The 22,285-nt window shown below is 44.0% G+C and overlaps 1 protein-coding gene across 8 annotated transcripts; it reads left to right on the top strand.

Moving 5' to 3' along the window:
• Nucleotides 1–290: 290 nt before the first annotated feature.
• LOC118364605 (IgGFc-binding protein-like) lies at nucleotides 291–21,788 on the top strand. 8 transcript variants are annotated; one of them, XM_052489933.1, is made up of 9 exons: nucleotides 291–468; nucleotides 12,776–13,017; nucleotides 13,365–13,901; nucleotides 14,105–14,587; nucleotides 14,721–14,770; nucleotides 14,878–15,381; nucleotides 15,490–15,774; nucleotides 15,921–16,204; nucleotides 21,461–21,788. In XM_052489933.1, exons 7-9 carry the CDS (start codon nucleotides 15,565–15,567, stop codon nucleotides 21,468–21,470), a joined length of 504 nt encoding a protein of 167 aa, XP_052345893.1. In that variant the 5' UTR covers nucleotides 291–468; nucleotides 12,776–13,017; nucleotides 13,365–13,901; nucleotides 14,105–14,587; nucleotides 14,721–14,770; nucleotides 14,878–15,381; nucleotides 15,490–15,564; the 3' UTR covers nucleotides 21,471–21,788. The 8 variants fall into 8 exon arrangements, with proteins under 8 accessions (XP_052345893.1, XP_052345892.1, XP_052345890.1 ...); XM_052489932.1 differs by having other exon boundaries at nucleotides 14,045–14,587; XM_052489930.1 differs by having other exon boundaries at nucleotides 13,982–14,587.
• The last annotated feature ends 497 nt before the right edge of the window (nucleotides 21,789–22,285 follow it).

Genomic DNA, 22,285 nt, shown 5'->3' with positions numbered 1-22,285 from the left:
GGGAAGCTTGTGGAAGGCTCCCCAGAACGTTTGACCCAAGTTAAACAAATTAAAGGCAATGCTACTAAATACTAATTGAGTGTATGTAAACTGCCCACCCACTGGGAATGTGATGAAAATAAATAAAAGCGGAAATAAATAATTCTCTATATTTTTATTCTGACATTTCACATTCTTAAAATAAAGTGGTGATCCTAACTGACCTAAACCAGGGAACTTTTACTAGGATTAAATGTCAGGAATTTTTTATGGTGTATGTAAACTTCCGACTTCAACTGTACCTTCGACGGGCACCGGTTTGGCTACCAGGGGACTTTTGTGTACCAACTGGTGGCGCTGTGCACCCAGAATCCGGGCCTGTTGCCGGTCAAGGTGCTCGTGCAGAATGACCACCGCGGGAGCAAGACCGTGGCCTACGCTAAGATTGTCATCTTCACCATCAGCAGGGACTACCCCTTCAAGGTACCGGTGAGTGTTGCTGTAAAGCAGCCTTAAAGTATGGGTCGCGGACCTGTTAATGGTGGGAATTGTGTCAGTAAATGTATAATTATTTAATGACTTCATTTGGCCAAGTGCAACTGCTGTCTCTGTTCGGTGAGCTCTCTGCTTAGCAGCGGTGTCTGCTCGGTTTGGCAGCTGCGCGAGAGGGAGATGCCCGTGTGCTTCGTGGTTTACCAGATATTTTTCTGGAGTTTTCTTGAAGACACTCCGCGACACACGCTGCAGCGCTATCGCTCAACAGCAGATGATGCGCTGTAAGCCACTGATTTGTCATTCCCACTCGCCAAATGGACTCATGCTCGAAAAAAATTATGACTGAACTCAATCGTCATGAAAAGCCAATACACCGATGAGTTTCTCTCTTTCATACAAACTTTGAGAATTAACGAGGAGCTCCCTCAGTGTTTTGTGCTGGGAAGTGCTTAGAAATTAGTCAATCAAAACTAACAAATTCGTATAAGGACACGTCCTGACCATACATCCACAGTATGACGGTATACCCAGGGAATTATTTCAGAACAGGACCGAATGCTCCAGGAAACAGTAACTCAGCTAATGTAACAGTTGTTAAAGTACTATGTGAATTTCACCAGGTTCATTTATCAATATGTTGTGTTGATTTGTTATGCATGCCTGCATCCTGGGAGAAGGGGAGTGTGTACTTACGTTTTGCCCGGTGTGCTCGTGCTCAAATCATTTTGATGCACTGAGAGAGGTAGGCACGCTTTTTCTGTCTTCAGAAACGTTTGATTCTTTTAGGTACAAAGTCATACAGTGTTTTGTTCATGAATAATGATGTATATTTATAGGTTACTCATAAGTGGATGGTATTGTTAAGATGCACTTGTAATTGTACTTTTTAGGATGATGTCAATATTCCGAATTCAACATGTGGTTAATGGGTATTAGCAGGCTATTGTATGTGTGAACGATGGCTTGCTCCTCGAATGATCCCGGTCCCTCCTATTGTGCATCTGTTGTAGAAAGAGGCGACGATTCTCAGAACATATGTGCTCTACAAATGTTTTATTTCCTTTTGGATGCAGATTCAGGATGCAGAGAGTCAGTTCTGCTTGATTAAAACTACCTGATCTCCAAGGTCCACGTTGATAGTCTCTATCAACCACACACAACGCAGAGTTACAGCGGTGCAGTATAGCACCGGCTACACTAGCAAGGCATTGTTGTCATTTTATAAAAGGCGATAAGCAGAAATAAGGGAGTGCTATCTCATAGTAGTATATGTGAGTTTCTCTTTCAAACAATCCCCTGGCCTTGTACACAGCTAATGGCTAACGTTAGCCAAAACAAGTTATCTAGCTACTGATAGTGCAACCCTAAGTAACAGTACAGATGAAGATGAAAAATGATCAGGCCTACTGTAGAATTTCTTGTTGAAAACAAGTTTGTTGGAACCGTTGCTGTTAAAATACAAGTAATTTGTATTCTGAACTGGAATAAACTGTTTGAAGCAAGAAACTGTGTTTGCCTCAAAAAAAGTATATTCCAGTTCAGAATAAAAATTAATCATATGACCTACTGGACTCAAACAAGGTTCAGAATGTCCATTAACTACCCTTCTATATTGCATACCCTTTAGTTTGTCAATTTTCATCTCACACATTTTTACATTAATTTTTCAAAATGTAAAATTTCAATAGCTCCTTGGTTGCTCCGCTACAGCAGGAAGTTGTCTCCTGCCTGACAAAGCAGTAGATGTTCTGGTCCTGTTTGTCACCACCTACCTATGTCACTCAGGGTTCTCAACTCTTGGTTACTTTTAAAAAACAAGTATAGAAACAGTCTCAATGCTGAGCATGACCTCAATGTTGCACTGTCAAAAACTGAGCCCAGAATAGACATGCTTGTTGAAAACTTCAACCAGCCGCACACCTCTCGTTAGGAACCGAGGTAAAGACAGTTTCAGGTTGTATATTCGACAGATATTCATTCGCCTGTAGTTTTCCTTACCTCCACCAACAGCAGTTAGGGACCGTCAACATAGTGACAAATCACATTTTTTTTTTAAATCAATAGCTATTTAACCATTACTCATAACTTTCAAAACTGGTTCAAATCAAATGTTATTTGTCACATACACATGGTTAGCAGATGTTAATGCGAGTGTAGCGAAATGCTTGTGCTTCTAGTTCCGACAATGCAGTGATAACCAACAAGTAATCTAACTAACAATTCCAAAACTACTGTCTTATACACAGTGTAAGGGGATAAAGAATATGTACATAAGGATATATGAATGAGTGATGGTACAGAGCAGCATACAGTAGATGGTATCGAGTACAGTATATACATATGAGATGAGTATGTAGACAAAGTAAACAAAGTGGCATAGTTAAAGTGGCTAGTGATACATGTATTACATAAGGATGCAGTCGATGATGTAGAGTACAGTATATACGTATGCATATGAGATGAATAATGTAGGGTAAGTAACATTATATAAGGTAGCATTGTTTAAAGTGGCTAGTGATATATTTACATTTCCCATCAATTCCCATTATTAAAGTGGCTGGAGTTGGGTCAGTGTCAATGACAGTGTGTTGGCAGCAGCCACTCAATGTTAGTGGTGGCTGTTTAACAGTCTGATGGCCTTGAGATGGAAGCTGTTTTTCAGTCTCTCGGTCCCAGCTTTGATGCACCTGTACTGACCTCGCCTTCTGGATTATAGCGGGGTGAACAGGCAGTGGTTCGGGTGGTTGATGTCCTTGATGATCTTTATGGCCTTCCTGTAACATCGGGTGGTGTAGGTGTCCTGGAGGGCAGGTAGTTTGCCCCCGGTGATGCGTTGTGCAGACCTCACTACCCTCTGGAGAGCCTTACGGTTGAGGGCGGAGCAGTTGCCGTACCAGGCAACAGCCCGCCAGGATGCTCTCGATTGTGCATCTGTAGAAGTTTGTGAGTGCTTTTGGTGACAAGCAGAATTTCTTCAGCCTCCTGAGGTTGAAGAGGCGCTGCTGCGCCTTCTTCACGACGCTGCAGTGTGAGTGGACCAATTCAGTTTGTCTGTGATGTGTATGCCGAGGAACTTAACTTGCTACCCTCTTCACTACTGTTCCATCGATGTGGATAGGGGGGTGTTCCCTCTGCTGTTTCCTGAAGTCCACAATCATCTCCTTAGTTTTGTTGACGTTGAGTGTGAGGTTATTTTCCTGACACCACACTCCGAGGGCCTCCTCCTCCCTGTAGGCCGTCTCGTCGTTGTTGGTAATCAAGCCTACCACTGTTGTGTCGTCCGCAAACTTGATGATTGAGTTGGAGGCGTGCGTGGCCACGCAGTCGTGGGTGAACAGGGAGTACAGGTGAGGGCTCAGAACGCACCCTTGTGGGGCCCCCGTGTTGAGGATCAGCGGGGAGGAGATGTTGTTGCCTACCCTCACCACCTGGGGGCGGCCCGTCAGGAAGTCCAGTACCCAGTTGCACAGGGCGGGGTCGAGACCCAGGGTCTCGAGCTTGATGACGAGCTTGGAGGGTACTATGGTGTTGAATGCCGAGCTGTAGTCGATGAACAGCATTCTCACGTAGGTATTCCTCTTATCCAGGTGGGTTAGGGCAGTGTGCAGTGTGGTTGAGATTGCATCGTCTGTGGACCTATTTGGGCGGTAAGCAAATTGGAGTGGGTCTAGGGTGTCAGGTAGGGTGGAGGTGATATGGTCCTTGACTAGTCTCTCAAAGCACTTCATGATGACGGAAGTGAGTGCTACGGGGCGGTAGTCGTTTAGCTCAGTTACCTTAGCTTTCTTGGGAACAGGAACAATGGTGGCCCTCTTGAAGCATGTGGGAACAGCAGACTGGTATAGGGATTGATTGAATATGTCCGTAAACACACCGGCCAGCTGGTCTGCGCATGCTCTGAGGGCGCGGCTGGGGATGCCGTCTGGGCCTGCAGCATTGCGAGGGTTAACACGTTTAAATGTCTTACTCACCTCGGCTGCAGTGAAGGAGTTGCAGGCCGTGTCAGTGGCACTGTATTGTCCTCAAAGCGGGCAAAAAAGTTATTTAGCCTGCCTGGGAGCAAGACATCCTGGTCCGTGACTGGGCTGGGTTTCTTCTTGTAGTCCGTGATTGACTGTAGAGCCTGCCACATGCCTCTGGTTCTAGCTAACCTGATGATATAGACACACATTGCACCAATTTCCTTTTGTCGATGTACATCTTGCATGATTTTAAAATATTTATTTGCATTTTTGAATTTCTATAGGTCATTAATCATATTACCTACTGGACTCAAACAAGGTTCTGAATGTCCACTAACTACCCTTCTATATTGCACTCCCTTCAGTTTGTCCATTTTCATCTCACATGATTTTACATTAATTTTTCTAAATGTAGAATTTCAATAGCTCCTTGGTCATGTGACCTAATGACCTCAAACAAGGTTCAGAATGTCCACTGAATATGCCTTCATATCGCACACTCTGATGTTTGTCTAATTTCATCTCATGCTATTTGACTTAAATCTGTAAGCTATACAGGCCATCTACATCAAATCTTTTTTTTTTATCTAATTGTCACATAACAGCTAACCATTCATTATTGAACAGCTAACCATTCATTATTGAAAAGTGAACTATCAAACCTGCATTACAAAGACCCCGCAGCTGAAGGTGTCCTGCTGCGTGGTGAGTTATTTCCCCTCCTTTACACTTTATGTCCGCCCAGTCGTCCTTTCCATGGCAGGATCTTCTCATTTTGGAGTACGCCTTTTGTAATGTAAATATAATGGAATTCTGATTAGTTATAGGCAAATGAATACACAGGCCAAATGTGTATGCTGTATTCCTTATCACTATAATCTGGTAGTAATTTAGTAGTAGAGATAATTTCCTTTATGCCCCCTTCTGCACACAGCCTAAATTATAGGCACGGAACCATTTCCAGGACAATAATAAAAGTAGCATATTGGATCCAACCCTATCACAGAGTGAATAAATGTAGAGCATTTGTAGACTTTAAGAAATAAATATTAAGTGACAATTCCATCAGTACATGCTTAAATAAAGTCATATCACAGATGACAGTGCCCACCAAATCTATGACAATAGAGAATGAATTGTAAGCACCAAAGTATGTTTGTCAAAATAATATCTGAAAATGTCAGTTGTTGAACGTACATTGCTATTGCAAATAGAAGTATTATGATATATGCAGTTGAGGAATATTCCATTTACCAACACTACATGTATACATACATAAGACATTCCCACATATAGTATTTTTTTTTTTTAAATGTATTTTTTATTTCACCTTTTATTTAACCAGGTAAGCCAGTTGACGACAAGTTCTCATTTACAACTGCGACCTGGCCAAGATAAAGCAAAGCAGTGTGACACCAACAACAGAGTTACAAATGGAGTAAACAAATGTACAGTCAATAACACAATAGAAAAGCCTATATACAGTGTATGCAAATGAAGTAAGATTAGGGAGGTAAGGCAATAAATAGGCCGTAGTGGGAAATAATTACAATTTCGCAAAGAAACACGAGTGATAGATGTGCAGAACATTAATGTGCAAGTAGAGATACTGGGGTGCAAAGAAAAAAAAATATATAAATAACAATATGGGGATGAGGTAGTTGGATGGGCTATTTACAGATGGGCTATGTACAGGTGCAATGATCTGTAAGCTGCTCTGATAGCTGATGCTTAAATATAGTGAGGAATATGAGTCTCCAGTTGCTATGGTGACCAGTGAGCTGACATAAGGCAGGGCTTTACCTAGTAAGGACTTACAGATGACCTGGAGCCAGTGGGTTTGGCTACGAATATGAAGCGAGGGCCAGCCAACGAGAGCATACAGGTCGCAGTGGTGGGTAGGATATGGGGCTTTGGTGACGAAACAGATGGTACTGTGATAGACAGCATCCAATTTGCTGAGTAGAGTGTTGGATGATATTTTGTAAATTACATCGCTGAAGTCAAGGATCGGTAGGATAGTCAATTTTACCAGGGTATGTTTGACAGCATGAGTGGAGGGGATGCTTTGTTGCGAAATAGGAAGCCGATTCTAGATTTTATTTTGGATTGGAGATGCTTAATGTGAGTCTGGAACGAGAGTTTACAATCTAACCAGACCCCTATTTATTTGTAGTTGTCCACATATTCAAGTCAGAACCGTCCAGAGAGTAGTGATGCTAGTCAGGCGGGCAGGTGCGAGCAGCGATCAGTTGAAGAGCATGCATTTAGTTTTAATTGCATTTAAGAGCCGTTGGAGGCTACGGAAAGAGAGTTGTATGGTATTGACGCTTGTCTGGAGGTTAGTTAACAGTGTCCAAAGAAGGGCCAGAAGTATACAGAATGGTGTCATCTGCATAGAGGTACATCAGAGAATCACCAGCCACAAGAGCGAAATCATTGATATATATTATTATACAGAGAAAAGAGTCGGCCTGAGAATTGAACCCTGTGGCACCCCCACAGAGACTTCCAGAGGTCCGGACAACAGGCCCTCTGATTTGATACACTGAACTCTATCTGAGAAGTAGTTGGTGAACCAGGCGAGGCAGTCATTTGAGAAACCAAGGCTGTTGAGTCTGCTGATAAGAATGCAGTGATTGACAGAGTCGAAAGCCTTGGCCAGGTTGACGGCTGCATAGTAGTCTTTTGGCGATTATGATATCATTTAGGACCTTGAGCGTGGCTGAGGTGCACCCATGACCAGCTCGGAAACCAGATTGCATAGTGGAGAAGGTACGGTGGGATTCGAAATGGTTGGTGATCTGTCCAGATTGCCTAGCCCAGCTGATTTGTAGGTGTCCAGATTTTGCAGCTCTTTCAGAACATCAGGTACCTGGATTTGGGTGTAGGAGAAATGGGGGAGGCTTGGGCAAGTAGCTGTGGGGGGGTGCAGAGCTGTTGACCGAGGTCGGGGTAGCCAGGTGGAACGCAAGGCCAGCCATAGAAAAATGATTTTTGAAATTCTCGATAATAGTAGATTTATCGGTGGTGACAGTGTTTCCTAGCATCAGTGCAGTGGGCAGCTGGGAGGGGGTGCTCTTATTCTCCATGGACTTTAGTGTCCCAGAACTTTTGGGAGTTTGTGCTACAGGATGCACATTTCTGTTTGAAACAACTAGCATTTGCTTTCCTAACTGCCTATGTATATTGGTTCCTGACTTCCCTGAAAAGTTGCATATTGGGGGGGCTATTCGATGCTAATGCAGTATGGCACAGGATGTTTTTGTGCTGGTCAAAGGCAGTCAAGTCTGGAGTGAACCAAGGGTTATATCTGTTCCCTGTTCTACATTTTTTTGAATGGAGCATGCTTATTCATGATGGTGAGGAAAGCACTTTTAAAGAATAACCAGGCATCCTCAACTGACGGGATGAGGTCAATATCCTTCCATGATACCCGGGCCAGGTCGATTAGAAAGGCCTGCTCACAGAGGCTTTTTTAGAGAGCGTTTGACAGCAATGGGGGGTGGTCGTTTGACCGCGGACCCATGGCGGATGCAGGTAATGAGGTAGTGATCACTGAGATCCTGGTTGAAGACAGCAGAGGTGTATTTAGAGGGCAGGTTGGTCAGGATGATATCTATGAGGGTGCCCTAGTTTACGGATTTGGGGTTGTACCTGGTAGGTGCCATGATAATTTGTGTGAGATTGAGGCCATCTAGTTTAGATTGTAGGACGTCCAGGGTGTTAAACATATCCCAGTTTAGGTCACCTAACAGTACAAACTCTGAAGATAAATGGGGTGCAAGTAATTCACAAATGGTGTCCAGGGTGGAGCTGGGGGTTGAGGGGGGTCTGTAACAAGCGACAACAGTGAGAGACTTATTTCTGGAAAGGTGGATTTTTAAAAGTAGAAGTTCAAACTGTTTGGGCACAAACCTGGATAGCATGACAGAACTCTGCAGGCTGTCTCTGCAGTAAATTGCAACTCCACCCCCTTTGGCAGTTCTGTCTTGGCAGAAAATGTATACACATACATAGAGGCATTTTTCAGCTATGATTTTACCACTCAGAATCCAGAATGGATAAGACAATGGGGCCAACACAGGATGTAATACACCCTTACAACAATCTACTTTTTGTTCTTCTTGACTTGTTATCTGGTGAACTGCTACTATGTGTCAAGAAAAGAGCAATTAGGGGTTAGTGTGCTCCAGTAAAAAAGGGCTGTTTTAGATTAAAAACTATTTCCGTGTGTCCTCGTTCATAGGGCCATGAAAGGACTATTCAGTGGTAGAATTGAGTTGGCACTTTATTGGCCCAAACACCCATAGACCCACAAGGTTGAGGTTACTCATGGACAGTAAAAAAAAATGTTTTTGCATCAATGCATTTTGTCTTCTAACTGTCCAAGAATAGGATCCAAAGTGTTAGGAAATATTTGTTCCCATAAATACAAAGGAGGATGTCTCTCGTCATACCTCTGGCCCTTTAGTCAGACTGCCAGACTGTGCACCACAGAGCCTATCAGGAGAGAATTACATACAGGTCAAGGGTGCCAATTGAAAGTCTAGGGGTGTGTCTGTCCCTTTTGCATGACTTTCTCTTTACAGAGAACCCCTGTGGTTCAAGTCAAGAGCGACCCTTCCCATTTCAATCTGCTCTGCGCATGTCTGAAAGTGACAGAGCCAGCAGCCAAGAGAGTTTTTCACAGTATGTCATAAAAAATTTGTACACTTATAAATGTATGTAAAATGCTAATATGTATTAGATCCAGTACAATGGAATAACTAAGAACTGAATTTGGATACAGCGTGTTCCGATTCCTCCTTCTCTTTCTGTCCAGCAGGGTCAACCAAAAACACTTGGCCTGATGGTTCATGCAGATACTGGGGAAGCAATATAGAAATGTATTGATCCCTTAAATGATTTTACTATTAAGTGATCCATATCACAACCCTCATACCTAAATCAATTTTGGAAAAAAGATTTTACTCACAAAAGTCGTAGGAATTTATTTTTCCAGTTAGAAATAGTAGGCTATGCATCAAATAACTATTTTCATTAGAAAAACGAACCCTCAAATGCACAATTGAATATTGTAAGTTGTCTGCAGGTGGCTTGTTGTGAATACACTCAAATATCAAGTCACTATCAGATTATGTAAACTGCGTTCTAATACTCAACATAGAAGGATTTGTCTTAATGTACAGTATATGAAAGTGATGCTATGAAAGGGATTCTTTAATGTTATCAAGCTCACTCTAACTGACAAATCACTGCCTATTATTGTGATTTAAAAGAGCATATGAAATATTGTTTTTCGTGAGGCCTACCTGTGCGCCTTCCTTTAAGCACCTCTGTTCGAACACCCTGTCCTTGTTCCATACCACATACAGCCATTTGCAGATCTTTTCAGTGTCCATGTGAAAGATGTTTATTGCGAGGCTGGAACATTTGTTAACATAAAAAAAGTAAAATGAAGGTCTGCAAGCTTACACATGAATTTAGAAAAATTAATGTAAAAATATGTGAGATGAAAATGGACAAACTAAAGGGTGTGCAATATAGAAGGGTAGTCAGTGGACATTCTGAAACTTGTTTGAGTCAAGTAGGTCACATGACCAAGGAGCTATTGAAATTCAAATGTAAAAAAAAGTTTCTTTCACATTCCCTATTCAACTAGGAAAACAAAATGTTGCTCACATTTCCACATGTTTATTAGCTTTGGAAAGCGAATGAATGTCCAAATCGTGAAAATAAGACCTGTGCAATTTTTCCAACATCATGACACTTATTTGGAGTCTGTGGCTCAAGTGGTTTGAAAGGTATTGAGGTTTGAAAGCGCGAAAATCTGTCGAATATCCAACTTGAAACTGTCTTTACCTCGGTTCATTGGGACTGTTTTTTTGTTTTCTGGTCTACATCCGTGTGATTTGAATTTTTTTTTTTTTTTTTATATTGAACCTTTTTTAACTAGGCAAGTCAGTTAACTTCTTACGGCTAGGGGTTCTGCTAGCGGCACCCCTCAAACATTCCTCTGAAAAGGCAGTGCGTGAAATTCAAAAATATTTTTTTGAAATATGTAACTTTCATAATTACAAGTGCAATACACCAAATGAAATAAACTTCTTGTTAATCTACTCATCGTGTCCGATTTCAAAAAGGCTTTATAGCGAAAGCACAGTTAGGTCAGAGCCAAGTCACAAAAACACACACAGCCATTTTTCCAGCCAAAGAGAGGAGTCACAAAAAGCAGGAATATAGATAAAATGAATCACTAACCTTTGATGATCTTCATCAGATGACACTCATAGGACATCTTGTTACACAATACATGTATGTTTTGTTCGATAAAATGCATATTTATATCCAAAAATCTGTTTACATTGGCACGTTACGTTCAGTAATGTTTTGCTTCCAAAACATCCAGTGATTTTGCAGAGAGCCACATCAATTTACAGAAATACTCATAATAAACATTGATAAAATATACAAGTGTTATTCACAGAATTTAAAGATATACTTCTACTTAACTTCTTATGGTATAGGGGACGCTTGCGTCCCACTTGGCCAAAAACCAGGGAAAATGCAGCATGGCAAATTCAAATAAATTGATATAAAAATCAAACTTTTGTTAAATCACACATGTAAGATACTAAATTAAAGCTACACTCGTTGTGAATCCAGCCAACATGTCAGATTTTAAAAAGGCTTTTCGGCGAAAGCATAAGAAGCTATTATCTGATGATAGCACAACAGTTAACAAAGAGTAGCATATTTCAACCCTGCAGGCGCTACACAAAACGCAGAAATAAAATATAAAACATGCCTTACTTTTGACGAGCTTCTTTTGTTGGCACTCCAATATGTCCCATAAACATCACAATTGGTCCATTTTTTTGTTCGATTAATTCCGTCCATATATATCCAAAATGTCAATTTATTTGGCGCGTTTGATCCAGAAAAAAACAGCTTCCAAAATGTGCAACGTAACTACAAAATATTTCAACAGTTGCCTATAAACTTTGCCAAAATATTTCAAACTTCTTTTGTAATACAACTTTAGTTTTCTTTAAACGTTAATAAGCGATCAAATTGAAGACGGGTCTATCTGTGTTCAATACAGGAAGACCAAGCTTGCGCAACTCTCAACAGTGTTACGCAGTTCCTAGTTGGCCTTACTTCTTCATTGCACAAATGAATAACCTTATCCAAATTCCAAAGACTGGTGACATCCAGTGGAAACAGTAGGAACTGAAACAAGTTCCTAAGAAATATCGTTTGCCAATGAGAACTCAGTGAACAGACAGAGACCTCAAAAAAGAAAAATTCTGAACGGTTAGTCCTCGGGGTTTTGCCTGCTACATAAGTTCTGTTATACTCACAGGCATGATTCAAACAGTTTTAGAAACTTGTGTTTTCTATCCAAATCTACAAATAATATGCATATCTTATATTCTTGGCATGAGTAGCAGGAAGTTCAAATTGGGCACGCTATTTATCCAAAAGTGAAAATGCTGTCCCATATACCTTATGAACAAATCATTATTGACAATGGCGGCCTACCCCGGCCAAACCTGGACGACGCTGGGATAATTGTGCACCGCCCTATGGGACTCCCAATCACGGCCGGATGTGATACAGCCTGGATCAGTCAGTTTATTCCAGTTCAGAAAAAAAAGATGACTTCTATTTTAACATCAACAGCTCCAACCTAGACTTTCTTTTGACAATAATTTGTACAGTAGGCCTGATCATTTTTCATCATCTATACTGTTACTTAGGGTTGCACTATCAAAAAGCCTGCGTGTCTGTTCTGTTATGCATCTGTGTGATGTGATCAATCTGTTTGTTCCAGTTCAGAATGAAAAATCATTTTTTGAATGAACAGCAACAGTTCCAACCTAGACAGATGTAAGAGTTAATGGGGGAAATAAACATGACTAGCTATTTCATTATTTGTTTTTGTCTATATTGCATATGTTTTAGGCGTAAGGGCAATAAAATGTACCAATATGGACGTATAGTTGCATATGTTCCTAAGCTTGGGTCCCAGGAAAACACAGAATTTCACATTTGGGTCCCAGGCTCAAAAAGTTTAAGAACCCCTGCTGTATGGGGGGTGTATATTTACAGGAATTTATAATTATGTTAGTATTTTAAAACTCTTGGTATTTAACGCTAAGTGGTGGTTTATTTTCCCCCACGTGTTAAATTCTACCACACATGGTGCTGTTACAGCTATTTAAGCGTTCAAGTCCTTAACATTTCATTGGGAATTACTCTGGATTAGTGAACAATGGATAAATATTAAATCTATAGGCTCCCATATAATTATCCTTTCTTTTTTGTCTCAGTTGGATGGACATCTTGTGTCCCTGCCCCTGGGCCTGAACAGTCAGCTGATGGTGTTCTGCAGTGGCCAACGAGCGGTGGTGGAGACTGCTGTATCACGCTGACCTTTGACTGGCACAGCACGGTGCACGTCAATCTCCCCAGCCCCTACTAGGGGGCGGCCTGTGTGGCAACTGCAACGCCATGCCCCAGGACGACCTCACTATGCGGGACAGTCATCCCGCTACCGACGCCACCTGGCTGGGTAAGAGCTGGCGGGGGGCCCTTGTAACTGGCTGCTCCTCTGGATGCCAGGGGACACAATGCCAGTCCTGCTCTGACACAGAGAAGAACACGTACAGCTCCCGCTGTGGCATCATAGCAGACGAGGCCGGCCCCTTTAAAGAGTGCCATGGCAACGTGGACCCTGCTCCGTACCTGGAGGACTGTTTTCGATGCCTGTTATCATTTGGATCAGCTTTAATATTCCAGATTGTGGCTTATACACATGTTTGCTTAATTTCCCATCCTCAACGAAACAAATTGTGTATATACTTTTTTTCACTCCTAATCGGAGTAAACTACAATTCAACATTCTTCCTTGTCCTACAGTTCTCTCCTGTCCAGCCAACAGCCACTATAGCCTCTGTGCCCCAGGCTGCCTGCCACCTGTACAAGCCTCTCTACATGTCGCCAGTCCTGTTCTGAGGGCTGCCAGTGTGACAAAGGCTACCTGCTGAGTGGTGACGCCTGCGTACCCATGGCCCAGTGTGGCTGCTCTTACGAGGGGCACTACTACAGGAAGAGGGAGACCTTCTACCCCCAGGGTCTGGAACAGTGTACCTGTGGGGAGAACGGAGCAGTGGTGCCGGGGAGGCCTGTAAGGTGGTAAACTGGGTGTTGGGGTGCCACCCAATTGGGCAGGCCACGTGTTTGGCGTCAGGCGACCTCCACTACATGTCATTCGGACGCAGGTTCGACTTACACGCTGGCCAAGGTGTGTGAAGACGACAAAGGCAGACTGACCGGCTTCACCGTGACTCAAGGAATTGAAAAGTATGGCAATGGGAAGGTGGCTGTCACTAACATGATCGTGTCTGTCACACCTATGCCATCATCATGGGGCAGGGGATGAGCTGGAGAGTGATTGTAAGTGAACATCTTTTTGAACAACTTTTAGATTATTGTTTTTTTTTCCTATACTTAAAATAACCTGTAGTCCACGCCAGGGGTGGTGGCCCTGGGAGTTGTCCTTTCTGTGCTCCTGTTTGGTCTTGTCCTATCCAACACAGATGGATGAGGAGCTGGTGAACCTTTCTCTCTCTCTGTGCTGGTCGGTTATGGCGACCCAGGAGGGTTGTAACATTATCCTCCAGACAGACTTCGGCCTGCGGGTGCTCTATGACACCGTGTACTTCGTCAAAGTCATCGTTCCCTCCACCTACCAGAGCAAGATCTGTGGCAACTACAACACCAAGCCAGACAACGACTTCCGCCTACCAAATGGGCAGCGTGTATGAGTTTGGGAAGGCGTGGGTGCTGGACCTCCCTGGGGCAGTGTGTGGAGGCTGCGGCGGGCAGTGCCCAGTATGTGATCATGCCAAGGCATCCGAGTACGGTAGGCTAGACTCCTGCGGCATCATGGCAGCAGACAATGGGCCCTTCCAGGCCTGCCACAATCAGGTGAACCCGGCAGCATACGTGGCCCACTGTGTGTTTGACGTGTGTGCCATGGACGGGGACAGAGGGACTCTGTGAGAGCATCCAGGCTTACGCCATCACTTGTCAGCACGCTGGGGCCCGGATACAGGCCTGGAGGAGCAGCTCCTTCTGCTGTGAGTCTGAACCATCAGATGAGATTACTGTAACCTGTTTACATGTTTAATTACTACTGTTAGTTTCTTATTTTTCTGAGTAAATACCTCACGGACACTAGAGAAGCTTAACCATGTTTAATTCTTCCCAAAGGGTCGTTACAGCTGTATTCAGACAAAAAAAATAATTTCTCACCGTCACAGGTATATATAGCCCCACTTTGGACACTCCTCCTTCTCTCCAATCCTTACATCTTATGGTTCCACTTGAAGAGGGTAACAGGATACTAAACTCTTTTTACTTCCTCCAGGGGATCTGACCTCCTGACCTCAACCCCTCCTTGCCTAATCCACAGATGTCCATCTGCTTCCCCTATAGCAATCCTGTGATCTCCTCCCATCCACTCAGCACATTCCACAGCCACTCTGTCTTTCTACAGATCTTACTCCTTTATATACGTCTGATCTATCATGTCTTTAATATCTCAAATTTTAGAATCCAACACTACTTTAACCACCCTGCAGAACATTGTGATGTAGAAGTGATGTACTGTATTAGTCTTGCATATTTAAATCCACTGTCAACTCTCTCTCTCATGGTATTCCCCTGCAGCTGTCTCCTGCCCAGCTAACAGCCATTACGAGCTATGTGCCAACACCTGTGGTACTAGCTGTGCCAGCCTGGTGGACTCCTTCACCTGCTCTTCTAGCTGCTTTGAGGGCTGCCAGTGCGACGTGGGCTTCGTCTCTGACGGTGACAAGTTTGTCTTCATGGATATGTGCGGATGCGTCTCTACGACGGCCTGTATCTGATGGTGAGGAGATAGATCACCCTACTATGTCTATTGTACATGAATAGCACTGTTCTATATTTCCAGATTGGCCAACTGGTGGTAACCAAAGGCTTTAATACTGTGTGCCAGGCCTCGGCGAGTGAGGTGTGAGAAGCTGATCTGTGCCAGTGGAGAAGTCTGTGGGGTGAAGGACGGGGTCAGAGGATGCCAACTCAAACAGGGGAACTGCATGGTCCACCCTGGTGCCAACTTCACCACCTTCGATTGCATGAAGGGGGTTATGAGGTAGCCTCTGACCAGACCTCTGCCCAGTGGTTCAGGGTGGTGGTGGATGTCTGCAGTAACGGAGCCTATCCCAATACAGTCTACGTCTTCTTCAAGTATGTCACTGTCAACAGCCAGCACAACACCTGGGTGAGTAAGGCTGAGGAACGAGGGATGAGACCTCCACAGAGCACATTTACTGTAGCAGTTTGCGCAAAGAAATGTAGATATTTTTGGTTACCTATTTCTGTAATGGACATGACTGACTGTCTTCGTCCTCTTCCTGTATCTCCCAGGTGAGTCAGAATGTGTCCCTTCCCAGCACTCCAGCCAGACAGCTGTCTGTCAGCATCGCCAACAGGACAGTGGTCATCGAGAGGGATTCTGGTGTGCGTGTCACCTACTCCATCTCCCAGGAGCTATTCGTTACTGTCGACAACCACCTGGCTGGCAAGGTGTGCGGAGCCTGCGGCAACTACCATGGTATTGTCAAGGATGCCATGACAACATCCAACGGGAAATCCTCCACAGATGTGACTGTGATCGTTGGCTACTGGTGGGTTGGGGACTTCTCTAGCTGGTAAGTGGTTGGCCTGTAGAGTATAATGATCTGTAACTCTTCTTATAGAGCAGTAGTATAACGAGGTAATGTACATAGAACATCACTACAGTATTCCCTCACTGTCCAGTTATAATATTTGCTTTAATCCTATGCCTGTAGAGACTGTATACTGTAAACTACTTGCTGAGCCTCTACTTATCCTTGTTAAATTATTAATCTTAGTAATTTGACCGTTACAATAAGCATGAAGATATGGGTATGCAGCAACGCTAAGACCATTCAACCGCTTAGTATCTTAAACAAGGAGCCTGCCGAATCCTTTTAAGGGAATGAAAGTGTGGTTTTTAATTGCATTTCTTCCTATTTAATTAAACAACATAATTACTAGACAGGTTACACTGACAGGCTGGGCCATCAAAACGCTCCCAAGCTTGTCATGCCATCACTGCTCGTCATCCCAAGGCCACTTAAAAAACATACTAATTTGATCCTTCCATCTTCAATGTTCTGTCACTTGGGTTGGTGGTGGGTTGGGGGCTTCTTGTAGCTTGCTATGGCTTAATGTTAGCCATTCCCCGCTGCTTCAATGTGCTGTTGTCTTTGTTCCTCTGTTTTGCTACTTTGTGTGCTGGTCCTGATGATAAAATGGCACCGGAGGAAATGGCAGCAGCTTTACAGGCACCCAGCTAATTGTGCTATTATGTGTTTTTTTCACACATTATTTGTAACTTATTTTGTACATAATAGTTCTGCAACCGTATCTTATGGCAAAAAAGAGCTTCTGGATATCAGGACAGCGCTCACTCACCTCGGATTAGACAAAGAGCTTCTGGATATCAGGACAGCGATCACTCACCTCGGATTAGACAAAGAGCTTCTGGATATCAGGACAGCGATCACTACCTCGGATTAGACAAAGAGCTTCTGGATATCAGGACAGCGATCACTCACCTCGGATTAGACAAAGAGCTTCTGGATATCAGGACAGCGATCACTACCTAGGATTAGACAAAGAGCTTCTGGATATCAGGACAGCGATCACTACCTCGGATTAGACAAAGAGCTACTGGATATCAGGACAGCGATCACTCACCTCGGATTAGACAAAGAGCTTCTGGATATCAGGACAGCGATCACTACCTCGGATTAGACAAAGAGCTTCTGGATATCAGGACTGCGATCACTACCTCGGATTAGACAAAGAGCTTCTGGATATCAGGACAGTGATCACTACCTCGGATTAGACAAAGAGCTTCTGGATATCAGGACAGCGATCACTACCTCGGATTAGACAAAGATTTTTTCAACAACAAGCAAGACGCACAGGACATTCTCCAAACACCCGGCTGGGCCGACATCCCCGTTATTTGCAAGAGAAAACGACGCAGGTACAGAGGACAAAGAGCCGGATGCCTCGTGAGGACCCAGAGAAGGCGAGTGGGAAAGCTGCCATTACCGTCAATACTACTCGCCAACGTGCAATCATTGAACAATAAATTAGACGAGGTACGATCACAAATATCCTACCAACGGGACATCAAAAACTGTAATATCCTATGTTTCACGGAATCGCGGCTGAATGACGACATGGATATTCGGCTAGCGGGATATACGCTGCACAGGCAAGATAGAACAGCACACTCTGGTAGACGAGGGGGGTCGGTCTGTGCATATTTGTAAAATTCAGCAGCTGGTGCACGAAATCTATGGAAGTCTCTAGATTTTGCTCGCCTGAAGTAGAGTATATTGTGATAAATTGCAGGCCACACTACTTGCCTAGAGAGTTCTCAGCTATACTGTTCGTGGCTGTTTATTTACCACCACAGACAGATGCTGGCCCTAAGACCGCACTCAGTCAGCTGTATAAGGAAATAAACAAACAGGAAACCACTCAACCAGAGGCGCTGCTTCTAGTGGCCGGAGACTTTAATGCAGGGAAACTTAAATCAGTTCTACCAAATTTCCATCAACATGTTAAATGTGCAACCAGAGGGGTAAAAAGTCTAGATCACCTGTACTCCACACACAGAGACTCGTACAAAGCTCTCCCTCGACCTCCATTTGGTAAATCCGACCACAACTCTATCCTACTGATTCCTGCTTACAAGCTATAACTAAAGCAGGAAGCACCAGTGACTCGGTCTATAAGAAGGTGGTCAGATGAAGCAGATGCTAAACTACAGGACTGTTTTACTATCATAGACTGGAACATGTTCCGGGATTCTTCCGATGACATTGAGGAATACACCACATCAGTCACTGGCTTTATCAGTAAGTGCATTGAGGATGTCGTCCCCACACTGACTGTATGTACATACCCCAACCAGAAGACATGGTTTACAGTTAACATTCGCACTGAGCTAAAGGGTAGAGCTGCCGCTTTCAAGGTGCAGGACTCTAACCCGGAAGCTTACAAGAAATCCTGCTATGCCCTGCGATGTCTTCACTGACATTTTCAACATGTCTGAAATACCAACATGCTTCAAGCAGACCACCATAGTTCCTGTGCCCAAGAACACAAAGGCAACCTGCCTAAATGACTACAGACCCGTAGCACTCACGTCCGTAGCCATGAAGTGCTTTGAAAGGCTGGTAATCACATCAACACCATTATCCCATTAGACCCACTCCAATTTGCATACCGCCCAAACAGATCCACAGATGATTACATTTACATTTAAGTCATTTAGCAGACGCTCTTATCCAGAGCGACTTACAAATTGGTGCATTCACCTTATGACATCCAGTGGAACAGCCACTTTACAATAGTGCATCTAAATCTTTTAGGGGGGTGAGAAGGATTACTTATCCTATCCTAGGTATTCCTTAAAGAGGTGGGGTTTCAGGTGTCTCCGGAAGGTGGTGATTGACTCCGCTGTCCTGGCGTCGTGAGGGAGTTTGTTCCACCATTGGGGGGCCGGAGCAGCGAACAGTTTTGACTGGGCTGAGCGGGAACTGTACTTCCTCAGTGGTAGGGAGGCGAGCAGGCCAGAGGTGGATGAACGCAGTGCCCTTGTTTGGGTGTAGGGCCTGATCAGAGCCTGGAGGTACTGAGGTGCCGTTCCCCTCACAGCTCCGTAGGCAAGCACCATGGTCTTGTAGCGGATGCGAGCTTCAACTGGAAGCCAGTGGAGAGAGCGGAGGAGCGGGGTGACGTGAGAGAACTTGGGAAGGTTGAACACCAGACGGGCTGCGGCGTTCTGGATGAGTTGTAGGGGTTTAATGGCACGGGCAGGGAGCCCAGCCAACAGCGAGTTGCAGTAATCCAGACGGGAGATGACAAGTGCCTGGATTAGGACCTGCGCCGCTTCCTGTGTGAGGCAGGGTCGTACTCTGCGGATGTTGTAGAGCATGAATCTACAGGAACGGGCCACCGCCTTGATGTTAGTTGAGAACGACAGGGTGTTGTCCAGGATCACGCCAAGGTTCTTAGCGCTCTGGGAGGAGGACACAATGGAGTTGTCAACCGTGATGGCGAGATCATGGAACGGGCAGTCCTTCCCGGGAGGAAGAGCAGCTCCGTCTTGCCGAGGTTCAGCTTGAGGTGGTGATCCGTCATCCACACTGATATGTCTGCCAGACATGCAGAGATGCGATTCGCCACCTGGTCATCAGAAGGGGGAAAGGAGAAGATTAATTGTGTGTCGTCTGCATAGCAATGATAGGAGAGACCATGTGAGGTTATGACAGAGCCAAGTGACTTGGTGTATAGCGAGAATAGGAGAGGGCCTAGAACAGAGCCCTGGGGGACACCAGTGGTGAGAGCGCGTGGTGAGGAGACAAATTCTCGCCACGCCACCTGGTAGGAGCGACCTGTCAGGTAGGGCGCAATCCAAGCGTGGGCCGCGCCGGAGATGCCCAACTCAGATGATGCAATCTCTATTGCACTCCACACTGCCCTTTCCTACCTGGACAAAAGGAACACCTATGCTATTCAATGACTACAGCTCAGTGTTCAACACCATAGTACCCTCAAAGCTTATCACTAAGCTAAGGAACCTGGGACTAAACACCTCCCTCTGCAACTGGATCCTGGACTTCCTGACGGGCTGCCCCCAGGTGGTGAGGGTAGGTAGCAACACATCTGCCATGCTCCCCAGGGGTGCAGTGGTAGGCCTGATCACCGACAACGACGAGACAGCCTATAGGGAGGAGGTCAGAGACCTGGCTGGGTGCTACCAGAATAACAACCTATCCCTCAATGTAAGACTAAGGAGATGATTATGGACTACAGGAAAAGGAGCACATCCCCATTCCATTCTCATCGACGGGGCTGTAGTGGAGCAGGTTGAGAGCTTCAAATTCCTTGGTGTCCACATCAACAACAAACTAGAATGGTCCAAACACACCAAGACAGTCATGAAGAGGGCATGACAAAGCCTATTCCCCCTCAGGAAACTAAAAAGATTTGGCATGGGTCCTGAGATCCTCAAAAGGTTCTACAGCTGCAACATCGAGAGCACCTTGACTGGTTGCATCACTGCCTGGTACGGCAATTGCTCGGCCCCTGAGCGCAAGCCACTACAGAGGGTAGTGCGTACGGCCCAGTACATCACTGGGGCAAAGCTTTCTGCCATCCAGGATCTCTACACCAGGCGGTGTCAGAGGAAGGCCCTAAAAATTGTCAACGACCCCAGTCATAGACTGTTCTTTCTACTACCTCATGGTAAGGGGTACCGGAATGCCAAGTCTAGGACAAAAAGGCTTCTCAACAGTTTTTACCCCCAAGCCATAAGGCTCCTGAACAGGTAATCAAATGGCTACCCTGACTTTTCTTTGTGTGCCCCCCCCAACCCCTCTTTTATACCGCTGCTACTCTCTGTTTATCATATATGCATAGTCACTTTAACGATATGTACATTCTACCTCAGTCACCCTGACTAACCGGTGTCTGTATGTAGCCTCGCTACTTTTATAGCCCCGCTAATGTATATAGCCTGTCTTTTTACTGTTTTATTTCTTTGCTGACTTATTGCTTACCTTTGCTTACCTGTTGTTTTCGGCGCACCTGACAAATCAACTTTTGATTTGATTTCCCACTGTGGATTGCATCTCCATTATAGAAGACATTCTGCTGTGTAGTCTTAGGAATATTGTCCTGCGCTGTTTCTCTTGAGTGCCTGCATTAGGCTGGCTCTTCTCTTAATTTCAGTCCTGAGTGTTCTGCTGATTACGTGTTTTTATTCAATGCGATCGGTGGATGTTTGTCTTGTGGCTCGCTTCCAGTGGCCTGGAACTTGGAGTTATGTCTAATTGCCTTCTCTTTAATTGCAGTGGCCTGTAAGAATGCCGTTTCTCCATCTGTACTCAACTATACAATGAAGGACTGACATTTCCTCCTGAATATTTGAATATTGCACTTTGAAGAAATCCTGCATTTCCACTTGCTTAGAGCAATAGTAACAATTGAGGTCACTCAACTTTGGTTTATCATTTCTATGTACAGTGATTTGCAAAAATGAATTTGACTGTAACCATTTAGAATTTGTCAAATCTTACTATGAAGTTGAGCACTTTCACCTACATATGATGCAATGCAAATGTTGAAGTCTATTGTCCAACTCAAATTGCTTATGCACAAATAAAGTACTACTTTCAAATACTTTCTACTTCATCAAATCTTTTGTTCACATGTCTCAAGTAAATGTCCACTTCAGCTAATACAAAATGCAAATGTTTTACTACTTTAAAGATTCACCCATTATGATTTTTTTTTTTGTTCATCTGAGTTTTTAAATGTGAAAAACATTTTAAAACTCTTATGAAATTACCCAGGAATCCGTATGTATCTCTATTGCTATTCGAGCAGGCAAATATTCGGCCAGTATATGTAGCATTGTGATAACGCCATTCACTACACTGGCATACTGTGCTTTTTTCTACTTTAACACCAATAAACCATCCGTTTAAAAATTAATTCAGAAAATCTCAACCTAGCAAACCAGGCAACTAAATGCAATTTTCTGAATGTTTTGGTTCGTTGCAAGCTGGCTAGCCAGTTCTAATGACCCAGAGTACAGCTGACAACATTACTGTAGCTTTTAATTAATTATTAAAAGAAAATAAACCCACATTAATTACAAGGTAATGGCGAGCTTA

Source organism: Oncorhynchus keta, chromosome 31, assembly GCF_023373465.1.
Source record: "Oncorhynchus keta strain PuntledgeMale-10-30-2019 chromosome 31, Oket_V2, whole genome shotgun sequence".
Classification (NCBI taxonomy): Eukaryota; Metazoa; Chordata; class Actinopteri; order Salmoniformes; family Salmonidae; genus Oncorhynchus; species Oncorhynchus keta.
This window is presented reverse-complemented; position numbering and strand designations above follow the sequence as displayed.

Bases quoted from the DNA above. Each gene is read 5' to 3' on its own strand.
- LOC118364605 (XM_035746297.2), top strand. From the start codon at position 15,565: ATGCCAACTCAAACAGGGGAACTGCATGGTCCACCCTGGTGCCAACTT. The intron at 15,775-15,920 runs GTGAGTAAGGCT...TGTATCTCCCAG, and splicing joins ACAGCCAGCACAACACCTGG to GTGAGTCAGAATGTGTCCCT.